Below are 12830 nucleotides of genomic sequence, written 5' to 3' on the forward strand. Positions count from 1 at the left end.
TAACACTAACTCCCTTTGGCCTTCCATGATCTTTTTAATCCATGTATCTATTCTGACCTTCAATCCTCTCCCCATTTTGTGCTGTGCATGCTAGCCAGTCCTATTTTAATACTTTAGCATAGTCACTATACACTCCTAATATCTTCCCCTCAAAATCATCCACACTCGCATACTGAGCCTTCATTGGGGTCCAGCTATCAACACTCAGATTGGTCACTTGTATACTAACCTTAAACACTCCCTTTCCACATTTCAAGCCAAAACATTTTCAATTTTAATGAGAATTACCTGCAGTTTGTTCTGCAACAGTAATATTTGGGTGATGGTTGTGTATAACTCTTTTGCCATTTTACGGCAACATTTTTTGGTGAAATTAAATACTTTATTTAAAATTGTAGTTGCAGCAAGCAGTTCAATGTAGATTCCAGCCAGCAGTGATCTTTTGACCATCTCGCAATTCAGTTCTAGGAATTTCTTTTTGAAAAATTGAAGACTGGAATCTTTTGCTGGAGGAGAAATTCAGTGTTTGAGGTGGAGCAAGTAGATAATCATTGAAGGGCTGTCCTCAATCCAAGGATATGTTTCAAATACTAGTTAGTTAGATGGATATTAAAACTAACAGTCTTTAAGTTATTAATACAGCTTTTGCTGGAAGTGTGTTTTTAAATTTAAGCATGCAAACTGTTTGAAGGATATTTGCTCTATAATTACCAGAACAATTAAGTATAATTTTTAACCTCTATGAAACTGTTGAAGATTGTGGGCAACCACAGTATAGCATTTGTGTATGCATAAGCCACATTCTGACTTCAGGTAACATCCATGCATCCACAATGCACGCACATTTTTATTTGCAAAAATTCTATTATTTTTGTCACAGACAAAAGTGTGTGCTGACCAAAGTGCCCAGAACTCAGAAAATTAGGAGTAGATTTTCAACTTGCAGAAAATCAGTGTTGTGGATTGATTGACCCATGACATCATTTTCACACTCCGGCTGCAAGTTGAAATTCTATTCCCTTGATGTCATGACCCTGCCTGAACTAACAGTATAGTATGTAGTAGCTTTCTGATCAAGTCTTAACTTTTCTTAGTGTTGGTGCAACTGCTGTTTTGAAATTGGGACCAGGTAATCCCATCATGTATTTAGTAAACATATCGTTAAAAAAGCTAACAAAATTAATTCTGCTTCTGGAAATGATAAAGGCAAGTATTCCATTGAGCCCATCAGTTAAAACCTTGGACCACATTTATGACACAAATGTTTTTAGGGGATGTGGGGAGCAATAAATTGAGATATTCTTAACATGTGGACTGATGCTCTTTCAGAAGTGCATCTTTGTGAAAAAAAAGAAACTTTGTGTCAGTGAGAAGGGGCATCTGTGATGCGATTTCCCACAATCTAGCAGTGGGTGGGTACAATATATCTGCTGGTACTAATGGCTTACCGACCAGGAATGTTCCAGGTTTGATCCCTGATTCATAGCGAGTTTAGTAGTTTGCTCGCGCCACCTGCTCATAGCACTTGTGTATATCACCAATGACAATAGGATTGGGCTTAACTCTGATATCCCTGATATTCAAGTTATCGTCATATGTGAAGAATGGCCACATGTGCAAAGAATTGTTGCTGGCTCCTCTAGCACCATACTCCAGCAGGAATCACAACTGTCAGAAGAAATAGAGAAAAAAGTTCAAGAAGAAAAATTGCCGTGTCAGAAACATGGAACTATTACTATTTTAAAATGCTACAAAATCTACATGGGCGTCATTACTAAATAAATTGCTTGTTTGACAGTATGTTTGAATAATTGTGCTTGTGTATATTTTTTTCATTTTTACTTATTGGTTTATATTGAGAGTTTTTTTTCTTGTCACTGACTTTTAATTTTGCCATTTTCTTTTTGCAAGATTTCTATACATTAGAATGTTTGTTTCTCAAATTACATTCTGTTTACTCATTCTAATGCTGACCATTTTATCAATATCAATACTTATATAAAAAAAACACTTAAAAAAAATCCACATTCATATCCTTAGTCCCAGCCCCATAAATCTTCAAAATAACCAACACACACAATGCTGTGACCAGAGTGAAATAGCTTTGCCCTGTGGAGATAAAGAACTAGAAAGAACATACAAATTTTAATATTTTCTGTGCTTAAAAGGCACAAATGTGACTGGAGCTTCACGCTGGATATTTACAATAATTAATCATTTGAATCTGGAAGACCCATGTTTTGTTATAAATAACATCACAAAAGAGATGGTATCAGAGCTGGCAGTTTGCTTTCTGATTCTTTTATTTTGCCTCCAGTACATACCTGAAATTGTACAGCTGTACAGTAAAGATGGAGAAGATCTTTGGGATGCAGCACGCTGCAGGATAATAATTAGCACATGTAGCACAGCTGCATTATTCTACCAGATTGGATTAAGGTATAATGAAGCATTTTGTATTAAATATTCTGTATTAGATTTCTATTGTATTCTATCATACTTGTGTAAAGTGCTTCTATGTGATGCATCTTGTTCTCTAGGGTGGCAAATATAAATCATTGTAAAAGCAAATGTAGTCTCTGCCAGTTAGGGCTTTGAATTTTCAGAAATGTGTGAACTTGTGTTTTTGCAACATTAAACTGGACTTTATTTCTTATATAAAATTATAAATTTGTCAAGGTTCAGCTATAGTAAAGCATTTGAAAAAGTGTGTTTATGAAAATTAGTGCTGCAATAGTTTAATACTCTACTAGAGGATAAAATGGCTTTATTTAGACTTGAAACGTTAACTCTGCTTTTCTCTCCATAGATGCTGCCTGACCTGCTGGGTATTTCCAGCACTTTCTGGTTTTATTTCAGATTTCCAGCATCTGCAGTATTTTGCTTTTATATTAGCATATCCATTGTCACTTTGGTTATAGCATACTCCAAAAAAGATAAACAGGAAAGAGGAATTGATTATCTGCACTCAGAAATTTGGCTTCTTGTGAATAGTCTTTTTGTACAGAAAAGACCAAATTTTGCTTTTGAATGTTGTGAAAGTAAGATTTTCCTTCTCTCTCGAAGAGCTTTTGGCTAAAGCTCATGTAATTTATTTCTGCAACACCCTTTCTACTCTCCACCCAGTCAATCATCAGTTTCTTGGTGACAGTCTGCTTCTCTTAATCAGTTCTTTTAATATCTGAAAAAGAAAATGCTAGGCAATTATAATGTTTAAAGTTTGATAACTTTGGTTTGATTCAATGTGCCTTTGGTTGTTTGTTGCAGAGACATGTTTTACATACAGTTGGTATAGAACACCAAATGAATAATTTTGTCCCTAGCTATTCGTCCGTTTAGCTCTGATAAGCAGTTGGCATAACAGGCTGCAGGACATGCATATGTTCTGATGAAAGGTCACAGACTTGAAACGTTATCTCTGCTTTTCTCTCCATAGATGCTGCCTGACCTGCTGGGTATTTCCAGCACTTTCTGGTTTTATTTCAGATTTCCAGCATCTGCAGTATTTTGCTTTTATATTAGCATATCCTCCCTATTCCCTTGTTGATGGTGATCCACTATTGCTGCTTTCTCTTAGACAAACCAGCTGTTTGTGACATATAGACTGAGGTCCAAATCCATTATCCTATTGCATAAATAAGCCCTGTGTGGAAAATTTATTTTTTGACTGAGATAGAAACATCTGTCTCAAAATTTTTCCAAGAAAGCAAAAGCGTAAGGGTAATTTTGAAAACAGATTGTAACCGTTGTCCGCTTCCCTTTTTTTTTTATTGCTTTCAGACAGCAATTCTACTTTTCCCATTAACACATCCTCTAGAATATGTTTCTATCACCATTACCATTGCCATTTCCTTTTGCTTTGCACCATCATCCCTTTGTCATTTAATCTCTCCTGCCTTCCACCCTATCACAGACTGTATCTTTTGTCCTGTTCTTCCATTCCCCCTTTCCCTGTTTCTGTACTTGCTTAAAACGTGTTACATCACTAATGTTCTCCAGTTTTGACAAAAGGTTATGGACCTGAAATGTTAACTCTTTCTTTCTCTCTCCACAGATGCTGCCTGTCTTGTTAAGTATTTTCTACTTTTATATTGGAGGTAACTTTGACTTTGGTTGATCATGTAAAACCAGCAATTTCGATTCAGCTGCATGTTACATGCTGTTAACCAAAATCAAAATTACACTTATTGTTTCTGCACTTGAGAACCTTGTCACATTACAGACAGGAAACATTCAGTCCCAGAAACCAGAAGAATATTACCTACATCATGTTATTGAGAGGAACCATATCAAGACAGACGTGTATAAAATGGTGTCTGCACCAATTAGTAATGGAGATGCATTGCTGAATCCCACAATTGAGTTGGATGTATCCAAAATCCAGTATTGGGCACGATATAACAATATTTTAAGACTGCATGCCAATAACCCTACTAGCATTGAATGATGGAGAATCTGAGGCTAAAGGCATTGTAGCAGCATCAAACATTTGAGAAAAGTCTTTCAATGAAAGAAGTTGAAGTTGACTATCTCTGAAAATGTCTGCTCCTGGAAGGTTATGGGAAACAACCTTCCCATAAGGGGAGTACAGGACAGATAAGTAGCAGAATGTTTACAATGCTGATAGCTACAACTATCTGGGTCAGCTAAGTTTGGTTTAAGATCTCTATTTTATTCTAAAAGACTGTTGAAAAGAAAGCAGACTTTGCCCTTCAAAAGTAGATAGCTGTAATTATCTGCTTTTTGTTTTCTCTAATCAATTAAAGGACTGGACACTTTACTCATGTTTTTGTTGATGAAGCTGGTCAAGCTAGTGAACCTGAATGTCTCATTCCTCTGCTGCTAGTATCCGAGGAAGATGGGCAGGTACGACGTGATAGCAGATAAACCGGATTTGATTTGGTTTGGATTGAGTAATTATCATGTTCACCCTTGAGCTTGTAACAAGAGTATTTCCATAAACCTGGCTTTATCTCCACTCGGGCCCCACTGAAAATTTTCTTTCGAATTGCTTTCAGAGAGACATTGCAGACAATGGAAGTAAGCTAGAAGAGATATCTACATTATGTAGAATGTGGATTGTTTGTATGTAGCTCTGCCAGAAGCTTGGATATCTGGACTTCAAGGGTCAAATTACGAGGAGAGATTACACAAAGAAGGGTTGTATTCCCTGAAATTCCAATCGTTGAGGGGTGATTTGATAGAAGTTTTCAAGATATTAAGGGTAACAGATAGGATAGATAGAAACTATTTCCACTGCGTGGGGAGTCTAGGAATAGGGGGCTTAGAGACGGACCTTTTCTGGAGTGAAATTAGGAAGCACTTTTACACACAAGAATGTAGAAGTTTGGAACTCTTCTGCAAACAGCAATTGCTGCTAGATCAATTGTAAATTTTAAATCTGCGACTTTTGTTATCCAACAGTATTAAGGGGTATAGGGTAAAGGCGGGTAAGTGGAGATAGGCTGCAGATCCGCCATGATCTCACTGAATGGCAGAATAAGCTCGAGGGACTAAATGGCATACTCCTGTTCGTAAGAGTCATGGTGCTTTTGATGCATTGCTGTATTAAAATTGATACAATTACTTTGCAGCAACATTTTCCAAGTTATTCAGAGTTTTGTTTTGGTCACTTGCCAAGAATGAAAAAAAGGCTATTGATGTAACTGCTGTCAAGAGAATAGTTCATCACATAAATTAACTGTTGTAATTTTTTTTCTTTTCCTTTCCCCCAACCCTGTCTCTCCTAAGCAGAGTTCAGCAAGTTTACTTTGTTCATGCATAGACTAGTAGCCAAAATCCTTAGAAAAAGTTCTGATGTAGTAAATGGAGTATGACAGCGTATAGTCTTTTCCTGCTGTTTTAATATTCATATTTAATATAGCTAAAGAGTTTAGAGTGAATTTTATTTTTCTTTGACCAACACAAACTAGAATGTTCTAGTTTAGTTTTAGCAATTCCCATTTCATGTTCACAAAACATTTTAGGGTTAGAGTAGCCCTTTTGAGAAATAGCAGTAAATGTGTATATTTTGTATGTTATCAGATTGTGCATTATGTATACCTTGCATGGAATCACATTTCTAACTTTATTTAATTTGGGGCTGGGGGATCAATATGCAGCTGCAAAAGAAAGTAACACTGAGAGATTGTGATAGTTTGAAATTTCTGTCCCCAGTGTGCAGAGTAGGGGATATAAATGCAAGGAGGTTTCTGTAATTTGCACCATGATCAGCTTAGTGCAGTTGTTTATTATTAAACCTACAGATTGTGCTTGCTGGAGACCCAATGCAGTTGGGGCCAATAATAAAGTCTAGAATTGCCACAGCTTACGGTCTCTCTGTTTCACTTTTGGAGCGACTAATGACACGGCTTTCGTACTCCAGAGATGAAACTTTTGGTGCATTTGGATCCTACAATCCTCTTTTGGTGAGTTTAGTCCTTATTTGCAGTAGTCAAATGTAATGGCCATGTTGTTACCGCTCCCATGTGTACACACTGTATAAGGTGATTTGTTTGCATTTCTGATATTTTCTACAGCTTCATGTTCATATCTTTTGTAAAGTATAACTTTGCTAGTTATTAAAATAAGGCTTTTGGGAGGTTCTTTGATAGCTTAGTATGGACAGGCAACAATGCATACAGGAAACTAGGGACTGTACTGGGAAAAATGCTGCTTGGGAGGGTGCAGTTTAGGGATCTCTCTGACAATGTCTACCACAACAGATAATGGGATTGTGCTTATTTTCATCTTAACCCTGTTTATTCATAGATTGAGGAAGTATAGATTATGTTTTCAATTAGTGTACAGAGTAATTATTTGAAGTACTAAATATGTTTATACTTCAACTTTAGTGACTATCAGATCAGTCTCTGTGGTGGTGGTGAGTGCCTGGAACTTCCTGCCGGGGGAGCCGGAAGTGCAGAAGGTTTTAGTTTAAGCAGGCATCAAGATCGGCGCAGGCTTGGAGGGCCGAATGGCCTGTTCCTGTGCTGTACTGTTCTTTGTTCTTTGTTCACTGCAGTCCTAAAGTGGTAGTGTAGCAATGTAGTCGGATCATCAATCTGTACTGTATTTGAGACCATAAAGAAAAGCCCTTATCAGTTGGGGTTCACTCACAAGGAGTGTAGATCAGTGCATTGTTGTTTTCCTGAAGGTTGGATGGCCAGCAGGACATTGCAGTGATCTGTGTGATGACATAATGACATCGCTGGAGGCTTTGACCCCCTGAGAGCCGCATAAATGATCTTGCTGTTCCTGGTATAAGGGGGGAAATGAGATCTCTGGTTGAGATAGTTAATTCGGGTAAATGAGGGTCATCTTCCTTTCTGTAGGAGACTGTATTTTGGGGCAGAGTTTCATGTTGTTTATTCGCCTCTGCTTGCACATGAGCAAATTACAGATGTACCCAGAGGGATGATAAGGATACAAAAAAAACAGTGGGGCTTCAGGATAGCTATTCTTTCTTTTGGGCCTCCTTATCTCGAGAGACAATGGATACGCGCCTGGAGGTGGTCAGTGGTTTGTGAAGCAGCGCCTGGAGTGGCTATAAAGGCCAATTCTGGAGTGACAGGCTCTTCCACAGGTGCTGCAGAGAAATTTGTTTGTTGGGGCTGTTGCACAGTTGGCTCTCCCCTTGCGCCTCTGTCTTTTTTCCTGCCAACTACTAAGTCTCTTCGACTCGCCACAATTTAGCCCTGTCTTTATGGCTGCCCGCCAGCTCTGGCGAATGCTGGCAACTGACTCCCACGACTTGTGATCAATGTCACACGATTTCATGTCGCGTTTGCAGACGTCTTTATAACGGAGACATGGACGGCCGGTGGGTCTGATACCAGTGGCGAGCTCGCTGTACAATGTGTCTTTGGGGATCCTGCCATCTTCCATTCGGCTCACATGGCCAAGCCATCTCAAGCGCCGCTGACTCAGTAGTGTGTATAAGCTGGGGGTGTTGGCCGCTTCAAGGACTTCTGTGTTGGAGATATAGTCCTGCCACCTGATGCCAAGTATTCTCCGAAGGCAGCGAAGATGGAATGAATTGAGACGTCGCTCTTGGCTGGCATACGTTGTCCAGGCCTCGCTGCCGTAGAGCAAGGTACTGAGGACACAGGCCTGATACACTCGGACTTTTGTGTTCCGTGTCAGTGCGCCATTTTCCATTTTCAGGATAGCTATTACATTTTACAAAACAATGTGGAATTGCAGTGTAGTATTTTAATGTAATTGAAAGCTACTTGTGCAAAATTTGACTTACAAATAGATCATCTTTTGCATTGATCAATAATTGGGGAAACAAAACTTGATTATGATGTCTCTGTAGGTTGGATTACACTCTGGGGTAAGCACATGGCATATTCAGAATATATAGTACACAGTTAGATCTCCCAAGGCAAGTCTGAACATATCGGACTAGAAATTGGATTGTTCCTTTTTTTTCTGGGCACGGGAGTTGCAATTTGTGACCAGCCTGCCGCAGTTCCAAATGAGATGGGCAACATGTAAAATTGGTGCACACACCTCATTTCTATGATTGTAGTGTGGCCCCAAGCAGATCCCATACTGCACTGCTTGCTGTAGGATGACTTCTGGCATCTGCGCACCACAGGGGGCCAAGTAGCTTTCTAACAAAGCATGTGCTCCAGGCATCCTTCAGTTTTTAAAAACGCAGGCCCTATGGAAGGGAATCTGCACTAATTTTTTTCAAAAAATATATTTTTTTCATAAAATTTGTAAAGGTACATTACATAATAGTTCAAATTTGACATTACATACAGTGTAATACAGTTCAGTTTCTTTCAGTATAGTACAAGGCAGTCTGAGTGCCTCACTACACTTATAGTTAAATGTTATATTTATAATATACATTTCTGTTTCATATCAAAACATTCTCTGCTGCATACAGCCCGAGGAGCTTTACACAGGTTCAAGCCCCTCGGTGTACACAGGCTGATGGATAATCACTTTGGAGCACTCGGGGTCAAGGAGCATGTACCACCATGCCAGGGAAAGGGCTCCCTGCTTCAGTAACACTGCCCTGCAGGCACTGGTCAGACAAGTGGAGACCCAGATCAATGGACCATGAAATGCACAATGTATGATGTAGTTAATTTCCAGTGGTGTTACTCACTGATAAATTGTATTTGGCTCTTTCTTCCTGTAACTGTCTTGTTACTTGTCCTCCACTTTCTAATACTTCCTGCATCGCACCCTGTATCTTTCAGGAGTATAGAACCTAGACCATACAAAGAGCTAGGCAAAAGTCAAGTTATTACTTTAAAACAAATTAGCTCAGCAATCGTCTGGCTCTAAGAACCTGTGAATTCCAATAACGAAATTTGCAGATCACTTTTTTTATTTGCACAGGAATCTGCTAATATCTTTTGCCAGCCTGATCAATTCTAAACGGCAGAGCTGTCTATTTTGAACTCTAGCTTATCATATTGCTTTCAACAAAATAACGCTAACTCGTAGGTGGTGCTCTAAATTACAAATCAGTATGACAGGTGGGCTGCATAGAAAACTATAAATGTATTGTTTTGATTCAGACATATGACTGAAATTTAGCCTCTTTTTTTAGGTGACAAAACTAGTGAACAATTATCGGTCACATTCATCTTTACTTGACCTGCCCTCTAAATTGTTCTATCATCAAGAGCTAAGGATGTGCATAGATCAGTCTGTGGCCAACAAGTTTTGTAACTGGGAAAAATTGCCCAAGAAAGGATTCCCGATAATTTTTCATGGATTGAGGGTATGTTGTTGAGTATAAGCCATTTCTAAAAACGTCAGTATACTTTTTCATAGTTAAAGCATTTTAGATTGCATGATTTTAATTGCAACAGATTTATGTAGAATGAGAATTTTTTGGTCCAATTTCAATTTCCCTCACTAAAGTAGTTTTACTATAATTTTATTAAAAGATGAAGCAATGTTTCCTTCGTGTACTTATTTTAATAAGGTTTTCAACAATGACTTGAGAATGTGATATCTGATAGTTGATGTATCATGGTTTTGCTAGGCTGAAGCTCCTGGCTAAAGATTCCCTAAAAATGAGTGTCTCTGTGCTGATAACCAAATGAAGGAGGAAGCACATTCAAACACTTGCAACAGTTGTTTTTCTTATAACAGTGATCCAATTTATATTTGAAATTCCTCAGTTCGTAAGCTTGAAATTCAAGAATACTATAGCTATGTGTTACACTGGCTATGCTTTTGCTTCAAGTTGTCTGGTATTAAATACACAGCCCAGTGTGGTACTAAGCTGTTCAAACCTAGAAAGAAAAAAATGAATATAGCACTTCAAATCCACTGCACATCCAAAAGCACTTCACATTCAATGAATTACTTCTGCAGTACTGTCATTGTTATGTACAGACATACACAGTAGCCAGTTTATGCACAGCAAGGTATCACAAATAACAATGATATAAATGACCAGCTAATCTGTTTCAGGTGCATATGTCCTGCAGTGGGGCTTGAATTGATGATCCTTTGACTCAGTGGTGAGGATGTCACTGAGCTAAGCTAACTGTTAAAAGTTCCAGTTTTGATCCCTGCCTGTGCCCAGTTGGCTAATCTCAGTAAACACAATAGTGTCTGTACAATCGGCATGTGGTGCTGCAGGCTGGCCATGTACAGGGAAGGAAATGCTTCCTGCTGGGTACAGCTTCATCTGTTTAATCATCTCCTCTCGCATGTGAATAGATCTGACCCTTAATTCACAATGTTCAAGAAAACACAGAAAATGAAGAGCTGCTTATAAAAGGATTGAAATACCCTATCAAAATTTGGTTTTGAATAATCCAGGCAGTGATTTTCAATAGGATGTATTTTGCTCTTAGCAGCCAGTTAAGTAGGAGATCAAATTTCTCATGAATTGCAAGAGTCAAGTTGCCATAGCAATTGAGAAGTATTTTGTTGCAAGTTGAGAGAAAGTACTAGCTACATTTGAATAGAGACAGTGGGGAAAATTGAATTCTTAAACCATCCAAAGACACTTTCTGTCTACTTCCTCAGGGAACTTTCTCAGCTGACATGCAAATAATTATTGATCCCATAAGGAAGTTAATATTAATCCTTCTGCAAATCCAAAAGTATTCTATAGGCATGTAAGTAGTAAAAGGGTAGTAAGAGGAGGGATTGGCCGATTAGGGACCAAAAAGTGGATCTGTGCAGAGGGTATAGCTGAGGTACTAAATGAGTACTTTGTATCTGTCTTCAGCAAGGAAGAAGATGTTGCCAAAGTCATAGTGAAAGAGGAGGTAGTTTAGTTATTAGATGGGCTTAAAATTGATCAAGGAGCAGTATTAGAAAGGCTGGATGTACTTAAAGTTGATAAGTCACCAGGACTGGATGGGATGCGTCTAAGGATGCTGAAAGAAGTAAGGGTGGAAATTGCAGAGACACTGGCCATAGTCTTTCAATCCTCCTTAGATGTGGGGGTAGTGCCAGAGGACTAAAGAATTGCAAATATTATGCCCTTGTTCAAAAAAAGGTGTAAGGATAAACCCAGCAACCAAAGGCCAGTCAGTTTAACCTTAGTAGCTGGGATAGCTTTTAAAAGTGATAATTCGGGACAAAATTAACAGTCACTTGGACAAATGTGGAGTAATTAAAGAAAGCCAGCACAGATTTGTTAAAGCCAAATCATGTTAAACTAGCTTGATTGAGTTTTTTGAGAGGTAACACAGGAGGTTGATGTGTTATATGTGGACTTACAAAAGGCATTGGATAAAGTGCCATGTAATAGGCTTGCCAGCAAAGTTGAAGCCTGTGGAATAAACAGGATAGTGGCACCATGGATACAAAGTTGTCTTCAGTGACAGGGAACAGAGAGTAGTCGTGAACGGTTGTTTTCAGACTGGAGGAAGGCATACAGTGGGGTTCCCCAGGGGTCAGTACTACGACCACTACTTTTCTTGATATATATTAATGACATAGACTTGGGTGTACAGGGCACAATTTCAAAATTTGCAGATGAGACGAAAACTTGGAAGATAGTGATGTGAAGTCAGGGACACTTCCAGTGTCCAAGGCAAACACATGTGCAGGAAGTGTCTCCAGCTGCAGCTACTCGAAATCCGTGTTTCGGATCTGGGGTGGCTACTGGAGACACTATGGAGCATCCACAAGGCTGAGATCATGGTGGATAGCAAGTACAGGGAGGTGGTCACACCGCAGGTAAAGACTGCTCAGGCAGAAAGGGAATGGGTGACCGCCAGGCAGAGTAGGAAAACTGGGCAGGTAGTGCAGGAGTCCACTGGGTCCATCTCCCTATCTAACAGATTTTCCGCTTTGGATACTGTTTGGGGAAGCTAGCTTCTCAGGCAAATGCTGTAAGAGCCAAGTCTGTGGCAACACGGGTGGCCCAGCTGCACAGGAGGGGAGGAAAAAGAGTGGGAGAGCTATAGTGATAGGGGATTCTATTGTAAGGGCTACAGATGGGCGTTTCTGTGGCCGCAAACGTGACTCCAGGATGGTATGTTGTCTCCCTGGTGCTAGGGTCAAGAATGTTACGGAGCGGTTGCAAGACATTCTGAAGTGGGAGGGTGAACAATCATAGGTCGTGGTTCACATTGGTACCAACGACCTAGGTAGAAAGAGAGATGAGGTCCTGCAACAAGAATTTAGGGAGCTAGATAGCAGATTAAAAAGCAGGACCTCAAAGGTTGTAATCTCTGGATTACTCCCGGTGCCACGTGCTAGTCAGTATAGGAACAGGAGGATAGAGCAGCTGAATGTGTGGCTGAAGAGATGGTGCAGGAGGGAGGGCTTTCGTTTCCTTGTTCACTTGGTCTGTTTCTGGCAAAGGTGGGAACCTGTACAAGTTG

The 12830-nt window shown here is 39.4% G+C and overlaps 1 protein-coding gene across 1 annotated transcript in view; it reads left to right on the top strand.

Annotated features, from left to right (window-relative positions):
• mov10l1 (Mov10 like RNA helicase 1) overlaps positions 1 to 12830 on the top strand; it is a 75874-nt gene that overhangs the window by 51296 nt on the left and 11748 nt on the right. Inside the window, exons 21-24 of the mRNA XM_068059649.1 lie at positions 2318 to 2439; positions 4767 to 4866; positions 6267 to 6428; positions 9578 to 9751. Coding sequence (XP_067915750.1) covers positions 2318 to 2439; positions 4767 to 4866; positions 6267 to 6428; positions 9578 to 9751 — 558 coding nt within the window. The remainder of the gene's footprint in view (positions 1 to 2317; positions 2440 to 4766; positions 4867 to 6266; positions 6429 to 9577; positions 9752 to 12830) is intronic.

Source organism: Heterodontus francisci, chromosome 27 (assembly GCF_036365525.1).
Source record: "Heterodontus francisci isolate sHetFra1 chromosome 27, sHetFra1.hap1, whole genome shotgun sequence".
Lineage (NCBI taxonomy): Eukaryota > Metazoa > Chordata > Chondrichthyes > Heterodontiformes > Heterodontidae > Heterodontus > Heterodontus francisci.